The 25764-nt window shown below is 39.1% G+C and overlaps 2 protein-coding genes and 3 long non-coding RNA genes across 8 annotated transcripts; 2 read left to right on the forward strand and 3 right to left on the reverse strand.

The window, feature by feature from the left end:
- Positions 1–1511: 1511 nt before the first annotated feature.
- Positions 1512–5893, forward strand: LOC100877678 (uncharacterized). 2 transcript variants are annotated; one of them, XM_076536449.1, is made up of 3 exons: positions 1512–3707; positions 3775–3934; positions 3995–5893. In XM_076536449.1, exons 1-3 carry the CDS (start codon positions 2326–2328, stop codon positions 4784–4786), a joined length of 2334 nt encoding a protein of 777 aa, XP_076392564.1. In that variant the 5' UTR covers positions 1512–2325; the 3' UTR covers positions 4787–5893. The 2 variants fall into 2 exon arrangements, with proteins under 2 accessions (XP_076392564.1, XP_076392565.1); XM_076536450.1 differs by having other exon boundaries at positions 1514–3707; positions 4010–5893.
- LOC143265273 (uncharacterized) lies at positions 5355–7962 on the reverse strand. Its single transcript, XR_013039671.1, has 2 exons — positions 7575–7962; positions 5355–7487 (listed from the first exon to the last, which is right to left on the reverse strand). It is a non-coding gene; the product is annotated as an uncharacterized LOC143265273 (long non-coding RNA).
- Ypel (Yippee-like) lies at positions 6545–25737 on the forward strand. Of its 3 annotated transcripts, none has more exons than XM_076536482.1 (6): positions 6545–6686; positions 10069–10275; positions 10346–10561; positions 10909–11113; positions 19797–20055; positions 21144–21935. In XM_076536482.1, exons 3-6 carry the CDS (start codon positions 10525–10527, stop codon positions 21186–21188), a joined length of 546 nt encoding a protein of 181 aa, XP_076392597.1. In that variant the 5' UTR covers positions 6545–6686; positions 10069–10275; positions 10346–10524; the 3' UTR covers positions 21189–21935. The 3 variants fall into 3 exon arrangements, with proteins under 3 accessions (XP_076392597.1, XP_003707337.1, XP_076392598.1); XM_003707289.3 differs by lacking the exons at positions 10069–10275; positions 10346–10561; positions 10909–11113; positions 21144–21935 and adding exons at positions 21942–22331; positions 22467–22510; positions 22705–22813; positions 23298–25737 and having other exon boundaries at positions 6547–6686; XM_076536483.1 differs by lacking the exons at positions 10069–10275; positions 10346–10561; positions 10909–11113; positions 19797–20055; positions 21144–21935 and adding exons at positions 21942–22331; positions 22467–22510; positions 22705–22813; positions 23298–25737 and having other exon boundaries at positions 6548–6686.
- Positions 10285–12500, reverse strand: LOC143265272 (uncharacterized). Its single transcript, XR_013039670.1, has 2 exons — positions 11439–12500; positions 10285–11373 (listed from the first exon to the last, which is right to left on the reverse strand). It is a non-coding gene; the product is annotated as an uncharacterized LOC143265272 (long non-coding RNA).
- Positions 13769–19168, reverse strand: LOC143265271 (uncharacterized). The gene is made up of 2 exons (XR_013039669.1): positions 14445–19168; positions 13769–14336 (listed from the first exon to the last, which is right to left on the reverse strand). It is a non-coding gene; the product is annotated as an uncharacterized LOC143265271 (long non-coding RNA).
- Positions 25738–25764: the final 27 nt, after the last annotated feature.

The raw sequence follows: 25764 nt of genomic DNA on the forward strand, positions 1-25764 counted from the left end.
GTGAGCAAACCTTTTTCTGAAAGGGTCGAGTAAGAAGCTGCGGGATTTACTGTGCCAAAAAGAGGTCACGCTATCCTTAAAGCGAGCGTGCAAGTCTTTTTAATCATCTTGTCAGGCTAGTATAATCCGTGCAAATCGTTCGTAAAAATTCTCGCTACTCGCTGCAACAGGCATCGCTTCTAAAAGAGAAGAAAGAGAAAAGCAGTATTTAAAATTGCTTTGAAATAGAAAAAAATTCGTTTTCAAATTTTTGCGATTATAATTATCTCCGTTCCTCCGTAAACGTTTGTTTGAAAAACAGATTAGGTTAAGTCAGGTTTTGTTAGATTAGAATAAACATGAATAGTGAGGAGATATAAAAAGAACGTTAAAAAAGTGCCTTAATTTTTAAGTCATCAAAGATCTTTCATACAAAGATCTTTGTCACACCGGAAGTGCAACATAGTCAACATTCATTACGAAAACCTTAAAAGAAAAAATTAAACGTTGCAGATGCGGTCGAAACGAGAACGAAGGAACCGAGTAAAAGTTTGTAAAGATAACATATAATCTGACGTGTATCTACGTCGAGCGCGGGGTTGACTCAAGAGAGAAAAGAAAATGAATGGATGGTAACTGTAAGATTCTCATTCCGCCAGCACGCATTGGCTTTTTGCCAAGTCGTGAACGCGGGGCATTAACGTGCGGGATTGCTTATCAGTTGCTGAGTCCGCGTTATTGCGTCAACGATGACCAACCGAGCGGTAGCTGTGTTTCTGTCCCGGTGCCACCTAGATGCCCCCACGTCTCATAACTCGCCAGATATCGGCTATAAATGATGAAAGCGATCGCATTCGCGGGTACTTGCATCCATGATATTGACCCTCCATCGATTATCAAACTGGCGCGCGTAGTGAAAGACGCTCTCCTAAAAATTCTCGATCTTCGAATTTCGGCCATATAAAAACATTGAAAAACTGAAAACGATTTTTCGATGTATATTTAGAATTAATAAAAATAATATGTGAAATAATGTATCTCATTTGTATAATTACAATTGTAAAAAGAATTATAAACAATGAAGAAATGACAGTACATACATATGCGAAAAGTGTGTGTATAGCGATTACTATTGTTGACATCCTACTTAATCGCCCTACACCTGTTTCACCCCTTCACATCCTGAAATAATTGATTACCACGGAACCTGTAATTATAGGTTACCGCACGTTGCAATGGAACTTTCGTTTTTTCTTACACTCATAGAAATCGATAAGAAATTTCGTATCGATCGAAACAATTTCATCGAAGTAAGAATATTTAAGCATTTCTGTAAATGAAAAATAAACAAGTTAAAAATATTCGTAAAAAAGGAAGCCAAGTTAAATTCGTAATTTGTAAACATTTAAATATGGTGGAAGAAACGCGTCGGCGGTACAGTGTTGCCAGTACGGAAGTGCTGGATGACGCTATTGCCAGCTAGCTATGCTCCCTCCAAAACCGCGCGTGCATTGGCAGCATTGTTTTTTGGTAGTTTACAAATAAAATGGCCGATATATGAGGCTATTTTGTATGGACAATAAAATATACAATTTTGTAAAATTAATGACCATCGGTTGTTCGTATATGTATGTCAAAGTACAGATTTAGTGGTGTGAAATACGAGAAAAGAAGGTGAAGTGTAAGTGAACGTGTGGGAGTGCCGTGAGAAGAAGGTGGAGGTTGTCTTTCAAGACCCGTGGACGCCGCGGGCCCGAAGACAGAAACGAAGAATCACTTACAAGCTCTAATACATACGACAGTCAACCAACCACTGTATCATTTACATTGACGCGCGGTGGCGCGGTGGCAACTATATAAGAACGGCTGTAGATTTACCGAGCCTGGTTTACATCGCAACGGGCCCCCTCTGCCGCCTGCTCCAATTCTTCAGGCATTCTTACCTTACCTCCCAAAACATTGTGTGTTCTTGAGTCTAACAAAACAACGCTTGGGAACACGCTGTGCACTTGTTTGCACTTTATGCTACATATGATTAAAAGTGCATCGCATTGATTACCTTGAAAACTCTATGAATCCTAGTTACAGCTTGTAGATAATAAGGCAAGCCTAAACATTATTACATCCTAGAGCCATTGCAGGCAGATATGATTTCTAATTTTGAAATCCACGGCCAAGATACTGGAGTGTGACGGGTACATTTATTTAGAATCCCTCAAAATATTTCCCGCCGATCAATTCGTTGTAGTGGAAAGAAGTGGTACGGACAATGCGTTGACAGAGACGGAGGGGCCAACGAGCACAGCATCTAGCCAGCCCACCCCCTCCGTTACTCCTCTGTCAAACATGTGCACCACTCCTGGCAATATGGGCACAGGATTTGGGTATACCTGGTCCTTTGGTGGGCCAGGTGCAGAAACCCGAGAAAATGCACAGGCCGAACTTAATACAAATATTAGTTATGCCGTGAACAATAATCAGGACCAAGGATCCAGTCAGAAGATACAAGTTGACATTAAACCAACAAAAATTGCTAATAGCACTCATCGTAGACCAATGTTCAGTATGAATGAAACTTGTCAACAAACTCCAACAACCCACCATGGCCATACAGCTGGAGCTCATAATCAAACGCATGGCACACATGTTCGTAATAAGAAACATCACGATGTATTTTCGTTGACATGCGACAAAGGGGGTTGTAATTGTGATGCAGCACATCCGACACCTCCACCTTCCCTTTTCTCGAACACTTTAGTTTTTACTACAGCCGATAAGCATGCTATGAGTAAGCATTTTATGACACCCCTTGGACCGCTACAACTCACGGCGGAAGAGTGCAATGAAATTTTAATGAAAAGAGCAGCAGCTGCGTCGAATCAAGCTAATGTAAACAATGTGGCTACCAGCCAAACAGATACCACAGCACATTTTGGGCACGTTTTAACGCATGTCAATACCACGCAAATTGAGACAAAGGTAAAACAGCAACAAGATATGGGAAGTCAGGTTCGTGTACCAAAAGAACGACCATATTCTTGTTCGGAATGTGGGAAGTCTTTCCTTCTCAAACATCACCTTACAACCCATGCGAGAGTTCATACAGGAGAACGACCTCATGTTTGCGTGCATTGTGGAAAAAGTTTTGCGCACAAACATTGTCTTCATACTCACCTGCTTCTGCATAGTGCAGACCGACCTTATCAATGCCTTGAATGTAAAAAGTCTTTTACATTAAAACATCACCTTGTAACACACACGCGTGTACATACCAGAGATCGCCCATTTATTTGTCAAGAATGTGGAAGAGCATTTCCGCTGAAGCGTCATCTGGTGACGCATAGTAAATTTCATTCAGGGGAAAGACCTTTCGTTTGCGAAGAGTGTGGAGAATCGTTTTCGCAAAAGGATCACCTCACAATGCATTCGCGCTTCCATGGCAGTTTAAATCCGTTTGTTTGTCAAGATTGCGGAGCAACCTTCCAGAGAAAGTTTGAGTTAGTGAATCATGGTCGCTTACATGGCAGAGTTCCACATTCGTGTACTGTTTGTGGGAAAGAATTTTTACAAAAAAGAACATTGTTAGCACACATGCGTTTACATACAGGAGAAACTCCATTTGCTTGTACCGTTTGTGGAGAAGCGTTTCCCCGGAAAACAGACTTGGTTGCCCATTCTAAGATTCATAATAATAAGATGGCAGCAGATGATAAATCTCTTATGTGCAGGTACCTCTTTATCATGAAAATTGTCTGTTTGCCTTGTCATATGCTAATAGTAAATTTATTCTTACAGGGAATGTGGATTGGATTTCTCGAATCGAGAAGCTCTTAATCTGCACTTGAGGTTACATTCTGGTGATCGAGCGCTTGTTACGGATCTCTGTGGGTTAGCCGCTGCCTTCCAACAAACTCCTGGACACTTCCTTACTCCCAACACCACTGGAACTCATCAGGTATTATATATATATACATATATACGCATTAGCTTAAATCGTGAATCTTGTATGATATAGCTGAAGAATTTGCAGATGAATGGACCGATTGGAAATCCCGGTGTTAGTCACATGCATGGTGCGACGCAAACGTCGCCGCCAGTCGGAACAGCCCCGAAGCCAAAACCGCACATTTGTCCTGATTGCGGTCGTGGTTTCGTACAGAAGCATGGTTTGTCTCAGCACCAGCGACGTCACTCGGACGGCAGTTGCCATATAAAATCACATGTTTGCGATAAATGTGGCAAGGCCTTCTATCAGAAAAATCACTTGTTGTTACACCAGCGCCAGCACATGGATCCTCCACCGAGTATACTTCGGCAACAACAAAGACAAGCCGCGCAAGCTGCTGCTCAACAAGCGCAACAACAACAGCAGCAACAGCAGCAGCAAACGTGCACTGTAGATACAAAAACGATACAACTGCAGGCGATACAGCAGCAAGTGCAACAGCAGGTCCAACAACAAGTACAACAACAACAGCAGCAGCAGCAACAACAAGTACAGCAGCAACAGGTGCAGCAACAGCAGCAACAGCAAGTTCAACAGCAACAACAACAAGTGCAACAGCAACAACAAGTGCAACAGCAACAGCAAGTGCAACAACAACAACAACAGCCGCAACCACAACAACAGCAAACGTGCACGGTAGATACAAAAACGATACAACTGCAGGCAATTCAGCAAGTGCAACAACAAGTTCAGCAGCAGGTACAGCAACAAGTACAACAGCAGCAGCAACAGCAACAACAACAACAGCAACAAGCGTGCTCTGTGGACACTAAAGCAGTACAGTTAAATGTTACTATGTGAGACGATATAGAAAGTGGGGATTGGTTGGTCCCTGGAACAATAGCACTCCCAAATGCGCACCCTGCTGCCACCCTCTGCACGCACTTCTCTTGTACTAACATTACACATTAGATATATTTATTATCTCTAGAATCGAATACGAAGTAATCAATTTTAATACAAGAGTATATATATATATACATATATATATATACAAATACAAAGTATACATATTATATTCTAAATATGTAAGGCTTGTAACAAGAAAATAAAAATAACCGTATATTAGTGTTTTACATATACTTTATATATCATTTATTCTAGATATGTAAAATGAGACTAAACAAATTAGTTGCCTTAATGAGATAAAGAATTTTAATGAATATATTAACTATTGTTTGGTGACCTTTTTTCTTTTCTTTTTTTTTTCATTTACTTTTAATTAGTAGGACATCACTTTATAAGAAAATACATATTGAATAAACAAACATAACAAAAGTAAGTTTTTTATGTACTACTGCTTTGTTGTTATCCTTCATGCTGTGCTTGTATGGTGGAAGTCGAGAGAAATGTTTGATCGTATGAGTGATTATTAAAAAAAAAAAAATGAATATTGTAGAATGCATCAAGAAAGAGGAAGAGGGTGGCAGACATAGCGCATTTACGGAGCATTTAAATTATAAGTCTGCCCGAGTAAAATGGTGTTTTTAAACGTATTTTTACGTTATACGACTCGCGCAATTTGTTTAACAAATTTTAGAAAATTAAGAGCGCAAAAATATTACAAAGTTTATATTCCATTTAATGGATATTACTAACTTTATAAATTTCAAGATTCGTGTACATATCGAATCGTTAAAACGTTTCGTTAATTTTTTTTTTTTTATATATGATCGTAGCCTTTGAATTTCTTAACTTCTGTACTTTCTTATGTTCTCAACTTTAACTTTTTTTTACTTTACAGTAACCGTGATAATGTGTGCGAAAAGCGTTTCGCAAGTTTTCGCAAAATCATTCAGCATAGCGAACTTTTGTAATAGTTTTGTCAGAGATATGTAATAGCTAATAGAATTGCGCAAAGAAATGAAAGAAGTAATAAAGGTAGCTTTCCTACATAGTTTAAATATACATATATTTACATATATATTTTTTTTCCAGATGAACACAAATGCGCAGCACAAAAATGAAACATCAGATTCAAACGAGAACAAAAGAATATGTATTATAAAATGAGCTTTTGACGTGCCTTTTTTCCGCGATCGAGGTAACTTTCCTTTTCCCGCATTCCTGTTATCTAATCGTAACAAATACGTTCAGGTACAAGTATTTGATAATATTCAGGTTTCCATATTTAATTTGTTAAAATCGAAAACTATTATAATGATCAGTACTTTTTAAATTACATATGCCACGTAGATTTAATATTCCCACAAAAAAACCGATGTCAAGTCTACATTTTATCCTCAAATTACATTCTTTCTATTCACATCAAATAATTCGATGGAACTTTCTCGTTAGAAATCGTGTTTATTCTTTACGTATTTTTATTATTCCGAAATTTCCCGCGTCGCATTAGTCCGATATTGCAATAAAAAAGAAACGATAACGTGGTTAGGAGCGACCTCTGGCGATGTTGTCCGGAAAGAGCCGAAGCCCAATTGGCGCATGCGCGCGGGTCATCGTATATCGTCCCGCCTGCGGACGAACCGAAATAAATCGAACGACGCCGAGCCGATCAGCAGTACGGTGCTCGCTGGATGCGACTGTTTCGCGTTAGTGATGATCAAAACGAGCCGTCGTCGTCGTTGTTTGTGGCATTTCGCGAAGACGAAGAAGCCGTGATCCGTGATCAAAAGTTTCAGAAGAAGAGGCCGAGGGCACACGTCGTCGTTCGTTGTCGCGGCCACGGATGCATATGGAGGTGCGTAAACCCTTGTTTCGATGCACCCTCTTCTTATGCACGCGTTCGTTGTTTGTTTTGACAACACCGTACACACTTTGATTAAACTTTACTCCTGTTTTTCATCGTGTTTTTCGTGTGTCATCGTGTTCGATCGAATTTACCATCTATCAAAAAGAACAATCCAAAATGCAACGATTTACCAACCGGAATTATTATTGACGATATCCGCGTTCACCTCGAGGATCGTTACTCGCGAGACCCTTTAATTTTTTACATTGTTTCGTCGTTAGTTATTGAGCATGGTGTATAGACACAGTTTTAAGAATCCGTCCATAACTTTCCATTAGGTTCGTGCTTCGAATCGCGCATAGTATTTTTTTCTAATTGCATGTATTTTTAACGTGCAGTCGTTCGGATCATCGAAATAACGTTATGCGTCGGGTTAAACAACTTTATATTAATTTTTCACGGTGTAGAGTTCTCGCATGGAAACAGACCGAAGATCGAGATTACGTGCGCATACGGCATCAGACTTTGTGTACGCTCTCAGCTGACGGGAGCCTGTCAGCTGCCTTCACGAAAGATCAGGGCCGTCGTTTGCTGGCGTCCGACACGGGTTTTCCCCTGCACTCTGTTGTCATAGAATTTTCCAATTCTATGACGTAGAATTTCAAATATTTATTTCATTTTTAACTTAATTCGATCGCGTGTTCTGTTGAAAGCTTTTCTTTGCTTTAGTAACAGTGCTAAATCTGCCATATCGAATAGCTCTGTCGTCACGTCCGCACGTGTGTGCGTAGGACAAAAGTTGCGTTGTCCCTTTATTAATTAAAAATTGTATATCTAGCATTATTTTATATGTTATATATCTAGAACGTTCCGGGAATTACGATATTCCTGACTTACCGTGCCTTTGTCTGCATTTTTTGTTGCAAATCATTTTTAATCTGTTGCAGTGTCAACGACACTGCAGTTCGCACGCGCTTTCTGATTCAGATTCCTAATTCCCATGTTCCTAAATTTTCAACAACGTTACTAGTGTATGTGTACTAGTTTTTATCTGTATTTATTTCCAGAATCATTTTTAATCTATTGCAATGTCAACGACACCGCAATTCACACGCGGTTTCTGACGATAAATTGTCACTGATACTCAAACGACGGCAATATTACTAGATAATACACGCTGCCTTGTTTTGTACACACTCACAGCTGATTCAACCGCTGCGTCATAAAAACGTTTCAACTGTTATCTTTTACTGTACGTACCCTTGCGACGTATTGAACAGATGCGAGAGACTTCGTCGTAGTAAAAGAAACTTTTATTTAATAATTTCTACTTACTAAGTGACTTAAAAATTTGATTAGACATAGCTGTTAATATATTTGGAAAAATATAGTGAAACTGAAATAAATTATTTCTTATTAAATTTACGAACGTTTGCCTTTTTCTCAAACGTTCAATTCTCCTTTTACTTTCTATATATTCTTATTTTTATATTCTTCCATCGTAGGTTTGCACGATCGAAACGATAATTTCGCTTTCATGTTACCTCTATATTTGTTCTTTATTCTAAGGCATATAACGCTCTGTGGTAAGGTTAAGCGTTAGAGAGGGAGGGAGAGAGAAAGAGAATTGACGTAACTACTTGTCAGTCTTTCCAACCGTCAAACTTCTATCGATTTTTCTCTCGTAAATATTTGGTGAGGTTAACTAACAGGCTAATTCGACGAGATCGACGTTATCGACGGAAACGATTCGACAGTGATGCTTCTGTTTCATTTATGTCAGTGTTGGGCAGATGAAGTGCCCGTGAAAATGTTCGCGGATCCCGACATGCACTGTGCACTATAAAATGGCGCGGGATATTGAAATTTTTCAAAATCACAAACCAGGAAGTTGTAAATTTAATAAGATAGAAATGTGTAATTTTCAAACGAAGAAATTTACTACTCATGAGTGGTTGCGAGTGCACGTCCGTGCATCGCGGTTTCGCGAACGCAGTTGCCCATCGTTCATTTATATCGTATCGATCGCAATTTGTTTAACCACGGGTTTCTTGAGTTGAACCGAGGTGCCTTTCGAATTTAATAGACCGAGAACCGTTGTATGAGGACGCGTATACAAGGTGCATATTAAAGTGCAATTCGCTTTGAAAGCGACATCCGTCGCGGCATCAGGACGCTTACATGGAAAATTAAATATGCGCGACGAGTGACGAAGGACGATGACCCGAATTAACTAAACTCGAAGCTGCTGTGCGCGCTTGTTCCTCTCTCGGGTGTTTATTTAAGTTACAGTGGTGTAGCCTCGCGCGATTCCTGTCTAACCAGCGGAGCTGGAGTCGCGCGACGACTTACACGAGGAAACTAACTTGGTATTCGTGCTCGCTACCGATACACCCATACTAATTTTACTTTTCCACCAGAAACCACCGTTTCCTGTTACGATATCGAGCAGAAAAATGAAAACAATCTTGTAATTATCTCTTCGTCCAATTTTATTTTATATTAATTACTTAAATTGTATTAAAAATATTTCAAATATTTTTTTTTAATCCTCACATGAAAATTGTTATTGTTTCATAACAAAAGATTATAATCTCGTCGAAAAATAGTGAAAATAAAATTTCAAATTCAAATCCATCTGTCATAACAGTGTCGTAATAACCGCGTAACATAAAACGATCGTTAAAAATAAAAAAAAAGAGAAACTCTCTTAATTAGCAGCAATTAGTAGTTAATTGGCGTTAGTGAATCAGAGCTGGTCACAGTTCGGTGCCTCGAATTTGCGCCAACTTTTCTAATTCGAGCGGAAACGGTATTATAATTAAACGACATTTTGAAAACGTAGAGTGTGGTTGGTAAGAACGCGTGGGACCTGTTGGACGACGCTTTTGTGTACGTTTACAGCTGATTGGGCTGTCAGCTGAGCTGTGCGCGATAGAATCGTCGGCAGGCTGGCCAACGCACGTTCCAGAATGCTCAGAGGGGGCCTTGTTTTTCTCGTATTATTTTTTTCTTCTCTCCACTTTTTCCCTGCAGAGGTTGTCGTGCTGTGCGACGCCAAGCCAACCAGGGCAATTGCTCTTGCAATCTTTAAACTTATCCCTCCTGTGTTGCCCGCGAGATGAGGTGAAGGGTTATACGATCCGTGTATAAATACGTGTGCACGTAAATATACGCGTCTATTTGAAGATCCATAAATAACGTTGTTTCATATACGTTCTCACACGTATACGTATCTATACGAACAAAGATGCATCAATTTAAATGAACACTTGCTAGCAGGATGTGCACATCGATCACATATTATAAAACACGTATAGGTTATATCTGCAGGTATTACTAAATTCCTACATTCCTATAAATATCTAAACTCCTTAATCTCTGTCCCCAGATCCTGATATGTCTACATATTTATCGATAAATACATTCACTGTAAATAAGCAGTTTTATAAATGCTTATACTTTGACGACCCATGCACATACATATGTATACCGTGCACGTACCACGAGATGAACTGTCGGAATTCAGAGGAGCTTTCATTGTTTTTCGGGCTGGCCGGTGTGAATGATTCATGTAAACAATTGTTGACTCTTACAAGTATGTATGAAGCTCTCGTAATATTTTTTTTATTCAATCAATCGCAGCCACATTTTTAGTATCCTTTCAGGAGCCATCTTGAGCGAATAGTACATCGACAAATCTATTGTTGCGTCTAACAGGAAGCGTTGCATAATTTACGATAGAGTGCGCAAAAAGGAAGAAAAAAAATGTATAAACGATCCTTAATTCCAAGAATAGATTCCTTGTTAGTCACGTAGGCTCTGAAAACGTGACAAACCACGAAGAATGCCATTCATGATTCGTAAAGAGTCATACGTCGCAGGTAAACTTCCGTTAAAGCTTTACTTTATTACCGTGCCCCGACAACTAACGTATTATTTTCTTCGCGCGTACTTGATTAAACTCGGCGATGCTGGTGGGGTTTGCGATCAAAAACCTCGCTATCATTTATCACTTTACGCCTGGTTCGTTGTACGTGCGTGACCTACGCAACGTGGCTTTACTTTTTTTTCCATGAATTTCTTTTTACGTCTATTTTTTTCTCCGCAAGTTTTTTTTTAACATTTCAAGTTTATTGTGAAACGGAATATATTGTGAAACGGAAAGGTAACCTAATTGTGTATCGCGTTCCATGTGCAGAGTGTAAGAAAATGATTTTTTCTTTTTCAGTAAATATTCATTTATTCATCGATTTTCTTGACCCATCAAGCCAGTGGATTAGACCTCGTTCGTGTTTTTTTGCTGCTTCTACACTCGATGATATACTATGCCATGCTTCGATATATGTAGATTGGATTATGCTCTTTATCTTGACTTGTAATAATCGACATAAAAACATTTTCAAAGTATCGATATTTTTATTTGTATCGCGATGGTAAGTATCGATAGCGGCATTTTCGAGTATTTACTTGTACTTGCCTTTCTTTGTATTCGTTCGTATTTGCTCGCATCCGTTCATATTTATTTATATTGATTAGTATTCAACTCTATTTACTCGTATTGATTCATTTGTAATTATTTCACACAGTTACCCGAAGCATAAATCGAACGATCGTTGACAGGTCGAAGACAATAGGTTATGTCTGGTTACGATATATCGATATTACGTATCATTCCGATAGCATTCACGTGTAACTAAAGTTAAATATTATTCAGGTTATAAAATGCTTATCAAATTCATTTTTTTAATTCTGCATTACCAGTATTTATAAATAGTAAAACAAGGCTGGAGGAAAAGATATTTTTTTCAATCTGCATCGCGCTCGTGTAGCGCGCCGCGAAGCAAGTGTTTTTGTTTGATTTCACTCGCAGTTGACGAACCAACAATCGAAGCCGTACATGCTGTACGTAAATACATCCGCGAGCACATATATGTATCGCGTACCCGTGTATATGTTTACCAGAGTCTGGATACAAGCGTATACAAGCGAAAAATAAGGCTATAGGAGGGACAGGGATAAAAGAAAGTATGAACAAACGCGTCACTACTAATGGAAGACATAATATGACTATTTCCTCCGTTCGCGTTTGTCGATTCGATAATTTTCCTTTCGTTATATTTCGAATGTTAAACAGAGATACGAATTCAAGGCTTCGATTTCCTGTTATCATCGTTATCTCATTCCACCGTGCGCAAGGTACACGCGGATCGTTAATTACAACAACGTGTCTCGGCGTAACGTAAATTGTTATAGCGAAAAAAAGTCGGTTAGGTTATTGTATCGTCGTTCGAGCGATTTGCTGCTTCGAAGCATGAATCATTCGTTCTCGTGCATGGAACACGCCTGTGTGTGCTACGCAATTTGCAGCGGTCACGAATTCAGCCGTTTTCTCTTTGTATTGTCTTTAGTGAGTCACAGCTTTATATACAAGAGGTCACGAGACTTGACCATCGGCTTTCTGAATGAGTCTAAGTTCGAATTCTAATGGACACTGAATAGAAACAGACTGATTACATACTTTTTATACATCTACCAAGAGAATCGTGATTACATAGTAGGGTATATGTATTTTGACATGTATTATAAAATAAAACTCCTAGTACGAGAAGGTCAAGTGACCCTCGTCTGAAGCGAGGAAAAGTTGAGCATCCATCCACTCTGCTCTAAATGCACCCCTATAATTACGAATAGGTTAGAAACATTCGCGCGAGTACATCCTATATAAACGGTTCGTTTTTTAACATTTTTCAATTTTGGAATTATTTATGAATAATTACTAAATGTATTTCCTTATTTAAAATTGAGTTAATCATTAGTAGGACGTCATTTGGAAAAATTTGGCAAAATTTGAAAAAATGGCGGGAACACTTTTTGACACTTCAGACACTTTGACAATTTATAACAGAATTAATATGCTCGATTATATGCTCGACCCACAGCTTGTAACTTTGGGAACGATAAAGTCGCCATAAATCAAGACAATAACGAAGAAAAGCGTGATGAACGATTTCGGGGATATTTTTCGTTTCCGTGCTTGCAGCGCGTTACAGCAGGTGGCGAGCCCAACGTCGTCGGTGAAAATGTTCCCAGCAACAGCCTATTCATTCTTATCGCGGTTCGTTTCTTTTCGAGCGTCGTGTGCACAGAACCGTTATATCGTATGTAATTACTCGATGCTCGTGCATGCAATGTTGCCTGTGGTTCAACAATCTTGCCTCTCCCGAGCTTTTATAAGTTGCCGCGAATTATCCATAAAACGGTGCTCTGCACCTTGCTCAGGAAGTTTAGCCGTGCATAATAAGCGGACGCCGTTGCTAGGACGGCGGTGACGAGCTACGGCAGAACTTGTTGCGAGGAAAACGCGACGCGACGCGACGCCTCGACTTCTTCGAGAGTCATTGTTCTCTCTGTGTTAGAGGGTAACACGCACGCGTGTACACGAATACGTTGATAATCGTTTCTCGCCGGCGGCGGATGCGTTTATGAGATTTCTCGGCTGCTGCGTGCGCGCAGAATACCCTCTTCGAATATATTTCGGTTGCTACTCGCGATCTTAAATTTACCGTAACGCGTATACACCGTTCCCGGTTCGCAGAACGTGGAAACAAATCAACAACCGCGTTTCACGGAAATAGCTGTTCGCGAGTGATATCTGGATTGCGTTACGTTTGCCGTTTTACCACGACCCGCGAAACGTCTATCGAAACGATCGTTTTGGCGCGAAAATAGAATCGAACTGATACATTTGTTATGAAAATTTCGAACAACAGAACTCTGCGCGATTACTATTTTCGGTGGCCTTTATAATCGCTCGAACTTTAAACGATATTGGAATAGTTGTTGAATTTCAAAGGAGGAAGCTTTTAAAATCTGATATTTCACGAGAATATTCGATGCTCTCGATACAACTACATACATGGGATCCTTGTATCCGTCGAGCAGTGTGCGCGACTTATTGAAGCCATATCTTCTCGAGCATTCAATGGAAGACGAAGCGGAAAAAATATCGTCGTTACTCGACAACTAACCTAGTCGTTTAAAAAACCGTACGTATACTAATGTCTATCGAGATAGAAAAGTAAGGCTGATTCATTTTATTATATCGCTATTTATTACCATTACTCCTCGTAAAATAAAATCTATTCAGAATATACAGAAAAAGATATTTATTTAAGGTAACCTCGTAGATCACAAAATGGCCAGAAGTAGTACCTTTATCGACGAGTATTGTTTGCCTTCGTGGGGAGACGATATTAATTTCGATTGACGCGTAAAACACGTTAAACCTGTGACAAGATAAAGAAAGAAACGACGCAACGCCACTCGTTCCTTTATCACGAATGTTTATGTTTACAATGCACTTCGCATTCAAAGTACATACATATATATTTGTTATTTACACTTTTCGGGAGGAGGAGATCGTCGTATTTTTAGATAGACGACGAACGCATTTCAGTCATTAGAGCTTTCATGGAATCTGAGGAACTTGGGCCACTTACAAGTTAGCTTCCCGTGTTTTTTATTCGCCATTATAGACCCACATGTTTTGCAGGTTCAGTTTTTATCACGTCGCAAAAACTGTGAAATGCAAACGAAATAATACGTGTCAAAAAATCCCACCTTCGATCATTCTTTTTTTGTCGTTGGTATTAATTCCTGAAACATCATTCAATTATAATAATATTTTTTATTCATTTAAATACATATATTTCAAATATTTTTTTGTTATTTTATTCCCTCGGGTAAAATGACACATAACCTAACCTGTTTAATCATGAGACATGACGTTTCTTTACTCATTTTTAACTAAAAAGTACTCAACTCTGAGTTTGACGAATGCAAACACTTTGTCTTGTTTCCAGTGAAAAATACATTGTTCCGATGCGCACAATCGATGTGTAAACCAGATCGTGTTATCTTGACGCGTAGAAAGTTGCATTTTTCAGGAAAAGATCAATCTAAAAACGGTCAACAAACATATCGTGCGTTCGCTCGCAAAATATAAACATCATGATGGGTGTTGATGCACAAATGTTTACAAAATATCTCCGATCTTGTCTGTTCATTTTTCTTTTTTTAAATTTTTTATCATAAAAGATGTTGATCTATGTTACTGCATGCAACGCGTTAAGGCCGTATCACCGCGTACCGCCTTGCATGTGATATGCAATAGAAAACATTTTGTCAATACACGCGATGACGCGCGCAGAGTCGTGTCTGTATTGCATGACCCGCGATGCGTGTTCCGTCGATCGTGGGTCAAACACGTGATCGCCTTCTCGCGAATACTATTCGCAATCACATCTATTTAACCCTTTCCGTACGAACTTAGCCGTTGAAAAGAGCTACATATCGATTGTCGCTCGCGCAGCTATCGATTGTCGCGATAATTCACTTCCATCGTCCTTTTCACTCCTTTGTTGAGGTTACGGTTGTTTCGCTTATCGCGAAGTATTACGATCGCATCGCCACACATATGTCAAATCGTCAACAGAATTATGCAATCGAGCACTGAAAGGGATACGATAAATTTGTTATATAAATAAAACTTGTTAACTATAATCGATATGGGGAGCTCGACGACTTACGTATGATCGATATCGTGCGCGTATAACCTAAGATATGTACGTAATAGTTAGGTTTACGAAACGATGTTGCCTGTTCGGTAAAATTATACATAAATACATTTTAAACCAACTTATCGATATCTCTATACGTGATATCTCGCAATTTTGTAACACTAATTGTAGGAGGTACTACGTAAAATGACATTGGAAAATAATTCGCAGTAAAGAATGCATAACTTGTTCGTAAAATAGCTTTTCGCATGCGGATTATCACTTGCATCTAGATTTTCGATTATTTTACGTTATGAAAGTACATTATCGATGCAATCCAGTGTTGTCACGAAAAATCGTGATGTTTCATGTTATATCGAGTTTAAACTTTCGATCATTTTCGATCTATGCAATTAAAAACTTATATATGCGCAGAACGTTCTGCGCATGCTATTTATATGTTTTGTTATATTACGAACATTTCTATTTAAATATACAACTTGTTTATTCGATTAATCGATCTAATGATCTTTGCACTTGTTCGATGTTTATCTCTGAACCGGTTTATCTAACTACACTTACCTACATTTACAAACACTAAATCACAATAAACTGTATCGACCCACCTCGTTGGTGATAGCACTCTTTTGGGTTACTTATAGCAACTTCAGTGTCGTACTAACCTTATCCGTAGTAACGAGTGGAAGGTTAAGGGAAAATCTATCATCGTCAATCTTTACCGTATGTTGTAATCTTACGTGAAGAAATTCGATGCACATGACCTTATACTCTATCAGAATTTCCGAATAAAAGAATCAGATTCATCGAAGAAGGTGGAGTGGCAGTTACCGGAGTTTGTTTTCATTTCTCGAAACAGGTGTTATACGACTCCACGAAGTTTGTTAAGTTTCAGGTTAATCTAGTAGTTCAGAGATTTCGCTGTACGCAGCGTTTTGAATAATCGCGCGTCACGTGGTTGTATTAGGTTACCACATGGTGGCTGATGTCGTAGACCGTATTGAATGAAGTTCAGTCGAAAACGATTGTAACTCCTTATTCAATGAGAAAGAACAATGATACCCGTTCAAAGCGGAAAATTCTTGAACGCCATCGTCGAGATGAAATTAGACTCGATGAGAATTTTTGTACTGTTGGCCGACAGCCATGTTGTCCGAATGCTTTTATTAACACCAATGGTCACATTTCTACGATCGAAGCTATATCCCGTCGTTACATATGTGTATGCGCGATCATTAACATAAGTGTTATTTAACGACGCTTCATGAATCTTTACGATCGCCTCAATTTACGATTCTGACAGGGTAGTCCATTTGGTATCATTTCGAATATAGTGGACAATATAAATTGACGATTGACAAAACACAGTGCCAAAACGATTAAGCCGGTTGACAGTTTCAATTGGGTAATTTGTGCAATATTATTTTTCAGATAATACTTTCTATTATAAATAATCTCATCATCCATTGACGTACCTTATGTGGCCATGCGTTAAATTGTCAACGCGTTATATGGTCACTCATTTATATGACCAATTTAAACAATCTTCCTGTCCACGGCCATACAGCGATTTCAGACATTATCTTAAACAGACTTGTTGTTTTATGCCGAAGTTTTAACGTTGCCAATAGAATTACCGATTAATTTAAAAAATGGTTTCCCGCGCAATCGTGAAATTATCGATAGAAAGCGAACGATGGCTAACTAAATTTCTACTGGAAAAGATTGCGCAGTAATGCAGATGGGAAACTCTATCGAATATCGTTACATCGACGATTGATTCTATTCGCGTTATTTATATCGAATCGCGGAAGTCGACTCTTTGGCAAACTCGATTGAGCAATTAATAACGTAACTTCAGTTGATCGTCATTCGAAGTTAACGAGAGCGTTCGTTGCGTGACATTGATACTGAGGTCAATCGAAAGAAAGAGTTGTTGAGAACGATTGGAAAAAAAATCGATAAGATAGAGAATATCCGTATCGATCGAGTTTACTGCTAACCGCTAACCTTTGTGGAAAAGTAATTTTAATCGGTACACTATCTAATCACTTATTTGGATCTATATTGCGTTCGTCTTGCAACGATATTTATTGTACGGTAACTTGTTTTTTCTTGTCCATGAATTCCTTCTATACAAGCAGGTTTATAACATTCACATAATTTGAGGAAAGGCTGATTTACGAAGCAATTACTGTAATACGCATTCATACGCATTTTTTATTTAAACCGCATTTTAAGCATGCAAAATTCAAATGAATACAAATAATATTTACATCGGAACGACTTATGAATTTAAAATTAGAATGGAAATGAAAGAATGGGTAAGGCGTAACGTACAAATTTTTATTACGCAATCGTGTTGTTCAGCTTCCAAAAAAACACTGAATGTTTTCGATTTCTCGCTCGATAAACATTCAAAATGTAAAAACTGTTATCTACTGTCTACGGAAGCGGCGAATTTCACATGTCAATATTTTTGTACGTCTCCGTATCAGAGGAGACCACATTCGATTATCTTATCTTTCTTCCAAATAACACACTCATATTTTTCCACTTAGCTGGACTGGTTCAGGGCCGTGAGAAATTTACGTTTATCTTTGATGAGAACCGAAAGAGCTGAATGATTTATGAGAGTATTCTCCTTTCTTCTTAATATCGGTTAGATTTTCAAATGATGAATATGATGAATTTTTCTAATTACTCAAATGTTCTAGGAAGAAGTACTTTCGTTGCACTACAAAGAGAAGTACCGCATACTTTTTCCTACTGCGACGTCTTTTTAACTTGACAGAAATTTCCCGCTACAGAACGTAACTTTTTTCTTCAGCATATAAAGTACACAGTTTAAAATTGTTCGACGCGACATCTGTTCCACGTGCTTCTGTTGCACGCTTCGTCTGGATCAGGTACACAACACGCGTCATACACCAACGGCAGATGGAAAAACAAAGCGTCTATTGTGACGACAGGCTTTCACTGGGATTCTTCGTGTCGTTCCTTTATTCAGTGGAGAGATAGGCGTGCGCCGTCTGCACGGACCGGAAAAAAACGATGGACAAGAAAATCGGAAATTCCGAGGATGCGTCGGCGACGGAGGTAGCAATGACCTTGGGCCGTGTATTGACTCGAATGTTCCATCTCTTTGTTCCCCCTACAATTCGTTGGGAAACTTCATTCTGCAGCTTCTCTGTGGATTCGCCAGTATACCCGGCGGCCGACGAACCGCGCCACGATTTCGACACGTTTCATTGTGTGCGGTCGTTGCTATCGCGAATGTTCGAGGCGTGGGAAATTGTTGTATCGAATCGAAGAAAATCTCTCGCACTTTTATCTCGTGAAAATTTATTGCTGTACCCTGCTTGCTTGTAGGGTTCATTTGAAAGTATAATAGGTTAACTCGTTTGAATAGATCCGCTACTTACTGTGCGAAGATGCACTTTGCACTTTCATTCTTGTTATTATTATCAGTGTGGTCATTATACTTTCTAAACCGTAAATTCGTAACGCATTTAAATAGATTTTTGTACAATATATGCGCGATAAATTGAGAATCTCGACTGTTCATGATGAAATGTTCTCGATTTGAAGTTGCGTGTATAAATGTGCGTGCTTTTAATCTGCCAGACCGATTGGTGCCCTGACACATGAAAGATACGATATATGTAGATTGGATCGTTGTTTCAATTTACTTTCTGTCGTGTTAGACCAAGTTTCGAATTAACTTTTGTCGACATCTCTTGTTACGAAGTTCGATTCACTCTTTTTATTTTGGAGAACACCACTCGAGTAAAATTGCGATCCGATTCAAACTATTTAGGGTAGAATAAAAAGTTATTTCGAAGAATCGGGTTAAACTGGTATGCCCTCAATTACAGTTGCATTCTTTACGATATTTTTATTGCCTCCAGAGTGACTGGTGCGTCAGAAATACACAGGAAACATGGTCAATGGTTGTGTCACACGAAGTGTCAATTCCGCATTGTCATAATCCTGGAAAGTGAAGTAGTTCCATTATCGCAAGGTCGTGGCGAATCATTGTTTCGATTGATTCAAGCTGGAAAGAAAAGAACGAGACGAGGTTACAGAAGAGGGAACGAGAAGAGAAAGAAAAAGAGGAAACGAGTTAAAGTGACAAAAAAAGGCTGATGTCTAAATCCAAATAAAGAAAAGGTTGCCCGTTCCTCTTCCATCCTTCTAAAGAAAGAACTCCTTCTTTAGCGTATCAAAACAAAGGTCTCGTCTTCTCTTTGTTTGCACATATGTCAACCATGTGTCTTGCAATGCACGATCGTAACGAGAGATGATTACAGTTATGATGTATCCTTCATTCATGATAATGAATAATACATTTTATTCTCGGGGCCTTGAACCGAATTCTCTAGTATCGATACTCTTATTCTTTTCATACTTGTTTGGGTAGGACAAATACTACTCCCTAAATTAGGCTACTAATATTATGAAACAAAGAATTTAGTATTAAGGATCCGAATTAGTTGTTTAAGCAAAATATTTTTATTTTTATTTTTATGTTATTAAGGTTCGAAATCCACGTAGAGCGATCTTGGAACAACCCGAGTTTACAAGGAAAGAAAATTGGATGCAATTATGCCTACGAACCGAGCGTTTCAATTTTTCCTCGTATATTTCGAAGTGATCTTGAAGAAAGAGAACTTTTGCTAGTGCCATTCGACGTAAAAGTTGACAAAGAAGAGTTTCTGTGCCTTCCTCCGTATCTTTCGTCGTTCAAGAATGATTTCATGCAACACTCGTTTCGAAACTTCCTGCATATGCATAAGGTAACATAAAGGTTAGAATTTACTATTTTAAAGACAAGCTAGCTAGTGAACCCGAAGGATTCATCCGTTAGATGTTTCCAATTAGGAAGCACATCTTCCCTCTTTAATGTTATATTTTTAGATTTTTCGAACTATTTGATCTGATTCTCTGCCGAGTATGAAAAATGTCAAGTTCCTTGGTTTTTAGTTGTAAAGATCTGTGCGAATGGGAATACCTCGTTATGATCAAGTGTTTTTCTCCTACGTGAACGAAGAGGTAAAGGAAACCGGGTTGGGAGGTGCGAACACTCGACAAGAAGAGAGACTGGGCCGCGTTTCCTCTGTTCCTTATAAAGAAGAAGCCTTTTTCTTTAGGTGCATCATAATAAAGACCTTGTCTCTTTTCTTTGTTTGAACACGCGCCAGCACGTGGCGTAGCCGGTCGGCTCGATATGGATAGAGTACATCAATGCTATTGCGCTTCAAAACGTTCGAGCAGTTTCATTATTCCTCCACCGTGGGCGCCCGCATCTGTTATTTTTGCGTGCAGTCGGTTCAAATCTACACCTCGTATTTCAATTAGTTCGATCGAGAACTAAATTTAAATCAATAAGCTTTCTAACACATATTACAATATTCTGTATGTAATACTTTTGTTTCTGTATAAAAATTCACTTGGAATATTATAATGTATGTTAGAAGGGTGTTAGAAGAATGTCAGAAGAATGTCTGATTGATTTAACTCGAATTTTCGACCGAAAATAAGAAGATGTACGATTTTAAGTGATACTCTATATTCCGTTCTCGTATGTTATCTGTTACCCTTTCCTTGTCTGGCTCATGCTCGCCAACCGCATCGGACCGTTTTTTCTTTCCCTTGTATAGTAATACAGTAAGCTACGAAACGCGTTTTCACGCGGCGAGTAGCGAGCGCGCGTTATTTAACAGGCCGTTATAAATAACTCGGAACTGATAGTTGCGGAACGAAGATACGCGATAGCGGGTAAAACAGTGTGAACGGATTCCACAGAGAACGCGCAGGAGCCAATGTTTGTTTTATTTTTGATCCATCGCCGAATATAATTTTAGTCCTTTTCTGTTGTATGCAGCGGAGCCTGTTTCCCGCGCTTTGCCGGATTGGATATCATCCGTGAGAGTCGAATCACGGGTAGAGGAAAATCGTCTAAATATTTGGGAAAGCAAATTTCCTCTCGTTGAACGCGTTTCGTATGTTCCTATGAAAACGATCTTATTCGAACAACTCCTCTTTGACATCGTTATTTGCTCGAGAAGATTCGCTAGCGGATTCGACGCCATTTTGCAGACGTTAAAAACACCCCACATTCTTGGAGAACGCTGTTTAATATCTGATACACTTAACGCTTAAGTAGGAGTTTTTATTACCACTATTTATTCCCAGCTATTTATCTGCCAGATTGAAGAACGATAAACAAGTTTTTTTTAACAAATTATATCATTATTTAGCTTTGGGAGGACGATAAATTTAAGTTTGAAGACAGATGCTTGAATTCAAGGTTGAAAAAGTTTTGCGTAACTACTTGAAGTAAGCCTAAGTTGTACTTGAAAGAACAGTTGTTGAGCTTTCGCAAGGAAGGCTTTGGTAGGGGGTAAGAACTAGGGACAAAGTGAAAGTATATGAGTATGTACGGTATAATTGTTAAAATGACACGATAATAATAATAATCGTAACGAATGAAAAGGCCGGCCTTTTACGGCGAACAATTTCCACAGCTACACGCGGCGTCCCTGGCGATACACGCGGCGCAAAGGCGTGCGTGTCGTCATCGTAGGCAGGCGTTCTAAACGCGTGCAATTTGAAGTTGCACAACAGAATTATAACGAGAAGAACGATAGATGGATTGAGAGAAACGTTATCGGCTTCACAGGTGTCCCCGAACCGGCGCTGTCTGAACCAGCTCAACAGCTGATCGGAGTACGAAGCGGCGGTGAACGGGGCCACTTTTGCACCAACCACCCCGCGACTGGAAGAAGCAGAAATTCGATACGCTAATCGTTGCTGGTTAACGGCCAGACAATTCCACGTAGAAGAAAAGAAGCTCGACACTTGATAAAAGGAGAAAGCCAGCGAATAGAGGGACGAGAGAGAGAGAGTGAGAGAACCGACTAACCGCGACAAGGGCGAAAGTATCTTTTGCTTGTTTGGACACGCCATCATGGTCAAAACTTTTCAAGCGTACCTGCCCTCGTGTCACCGCACTTACTCGTGCATTCACTGCCGTGCTCACCTCGCCAACCACGACGAACTCATCTCTAAGGTGAGCCGTGCTAGATCAGGTAACGGACAGACTTCTCGCATTTACTTCTAACACGTCGCATGTACAGACGGCGCTGTTCTTTCAACACGTTGACACCGTTGTAACCGGCTTCTTTTTCTCTTCTTTTGATTGCAGTCCTTCCAGGGCAGTCAAGGTCGTGCCTATCTCTTTAATTCCGTGTAAGTATGCTAATGCCTTCGGAGAGACCAGATCGAATCGTGAACGGAAAGTAGGACGCGTTTATTTTACTCGGGGAACTAATGCTTCTGGTACCCTCTCTCCCCATCTCCGTCTGCGTCTCCGCTTTGGTTACGATAAAGCGTTTATCTAAATAGCCGCACTGCAACGAACATCATTCGTTTTGTTATTTTAGGGTGAACGTGGGCTGTGGTCCTGCAGAGGAGCGAGTTCTCTTGACTGGCCTTCATGCTGTTGCTGATATTTACTGCGAATGTTGCAAGACCACCCTTGGGTGGAAATACGTAAGTTATATCTATTCGGTATATCTAGTATTACTATAAGGTTCTGTCACCAGCAGTAACCAATCTCAACCTTTCTATCAATTTTTCAGGAGTTTGAACATTCAGGATTTTTCAATTTTAAGCTTCGTTTGGATTTTAAACTTTGATAGGCACTCGAGCATTTAGTACTGCATTTACTGACAAAAAAGATCATTTATTCGGGTTATCGTTTCTTTACTAATAATTTCCACTATTGTCTGTTTCGCTGTGTTTGATCACACCTGTCATGTTATAGAATCAGTTAAAAAATGCTTATTTAAAATTATTCTGTTAAATATAATGGGGACTGTGAGTCGCCTCTCGAGCGCGAAGGGTTAACATGTTACATAGTTGGAAAATCAGAAAATCTTGGACAGTTAACATAGTACTTTATGCTCGTGCGCCGGGTGTTTGTTAGTTATCGTATGGCGTGTATATATATTATATTGCATTATGATAATTTCAGGAGCATGCGTTCGAGTCGAGTCAGAAGTATAAAGAGGGCAAGTTTATCATCGAGCTTGCTCACATGATCAAGGAAAATGGATGGGAATAAACGGTTGAGGGGAACAACAACTAATACGTCCCCGCTACAACAGCGCCCATCGAACATTTCCTGATAACATTTACGCCTACAATGTTGTTCTAATTGCAATGTGCGGCTCCCCTCCCCTCTGTCAAACCACCAACGAAAGTCTGTGATTTCATTTGTGATTTGTAATCTTAGTAACTTTTTATGTTTCGGACAATTCGACACTGTTTTAAGTTCTTTCCGATCGATTGGTCGTCGTGCGAACGATGACACCGGTGATCCGCGGTGTCGCGGATCGATCACACGAAGAAGTATTGTAAAGAAATTATTTTTCAAAGAAAAGCAAAAAGAAAAAAAGAAAACGACGGAACAAAAGAAGAAAAGTAAACCGATAAAAAAAACGTAAGAAAGAAAGATTAAAAAAACTAACAAACAAACGGGTAGAGTATAAGAAACTAAAAGAATAAAAAGAAAAAGAAAAGAGAAAAAAAAGGAGAAAAAAAAAAAGGAAACGATGTTAATAAGCGATGGTGAATATGATGACGAAGGTGCCATGGTGGAAATAAATATGGAGAATCGTTTTGTTCGAACAATGGGGTGCCCCCCTAATTTTAATTCATTATCTTGGTAAGACATTTTCTCGCGGAATGTCGAAACGATACATGGTAAAAATTAACGCGCGGGGCACCCCGGTCGAGATCCAAGTTTTTTAAATCCGTTATTGCACCGGAGCAGCGCAAGTGCCACAGACTTTGCTGGACTGACTGCCTGCCTACCGCGTCTATCATTGGAATTTCACTGCCGATATTCCTAATATTAACGATTAAGATGGCTGCGTCGCATGGTAGGCGGCGCGGTGGTAGTTTTTAGTATAGCTTACGATATAGCATACTAAAGCCTATGTTACAATATTATAGGACCTCATGGATTATAGAACATAAGGATACGTAAGAGTAACGACGGTGTACCGAGACGGGAAGAAAGAGCGTATATGCCGCCTGAGCATGTGTGTGATGTATGTGTGGACGCGTGTAAGACGGAAAGAAAGAAAATAAGGAAAGATGGAAAAGGTTGAATTCATTGTGTCCGCGTGTACGTGTTTGATTTTATGTTCACCATGCCTGCCAAACTGTCTGTTTATCTGCCAGTCGCCATTACTGTAGGTGAAAAAAAAAAATAATACCGTATTCTAACATGTTCACGTTTTCGTCGGCTCTGCAGGGTGTGGTATGACTGAATCTTTACGTTGTGAAATCATTGGACTGCGCCTTCCTATGCACGCACTACGAAGATATACATATTATTATGTAATGTATCGAAACGAGGAAAAAACGAAACAAAACAAAAAGAAAAATGAACGGAACAAATTAATTGCTCATTACTTTTAATATCGATCTCATTTGTAAATATTGAATAGAGTTCAGTGACATCACCGGAATCACTACTATTCGTAAAAGTGAACTCGCGTGTTCGCTAATCTCGAGTCCCGAACAATTGAGATTTTCATCGGTCATTAACGCGAGAACTAAATTTTATCATTCATACCGATTTCTGTGTATCATTTCTTCTCGTTGTACCGACACGTATGACGTAGCGACATTCAAATATAATTAAGTTTTCGATAGGCTATCACGGTGATGAGCGGGCAATCAATCTGCCCATCACTGCGCTATCACGTTTCCGAGACTGCTTGTATAAATTAAAGAACGTTACTAATATTTAGGCGGCTTTTTCTGTTACCTTCGTTACTAATAAACTTTTTATAACAACGCGATCATTCAAATTCGAATTTTATTTAAGCTTATTTTACGGAATTTTAATCGACGATAATGTTGCAGTTTAAGTTTAGATATAATTTTGTTTGCATTACAGCGAAGGTAGCAAATTATGTGCAGGCGTGAAAAAAACGTTTATTTTAATGTCGGAAGTGTATCGTATCGAGTACAGGTACAATTGTGACATAAGTGTACAAAAATCGATTGGTTTTCATTAAAACTAGAATTTTTGACAAGCATAGATTGAGTAATGGATTTAACAATCAGGTGGAGTAAAATGATGTTTTAAAACACTTACATTGTGTACGTTGATTATTTCAAATGCATACATACGAAAGTGCAGTATATTTGTGTGTATTTAAAAATATGCTGAATGAATGTGCCGGCCTAATCCTCATGCTATTTCTTGAAGAGTACTTTTTATATTACTGTGCCGATGCCCCTTTAATCCGCACTCACTCTTCCAGAGATCTTGTTCAAACCCCACCAACACTGATTCTGTAGTTTTTCAGCCTCCACCGACATCCACCATTTCCACCATTACACAATTTTGCTTTGTAAAACATGTTCATAATAAAAAAAAGAAAAAATACAAGATATTTCATCGAAAATTATTTCTTTATTTC

This window comes from Megachile rotundata, chromosome 10, assembly GCF_050947335.1.
Source record: "Megachile rotundata isolate GNS110a chromosome 10, iyMegRotu1, whole genome shotgun sequence".
In the NCBI taxonomy this organism is placed as follows: domain Eukaryota; kingdom Metazoa; phylum Arthropoda; class Insecta; order Hymenoptera; family Megachilidae; genus Megachile; species Megachile rotundata.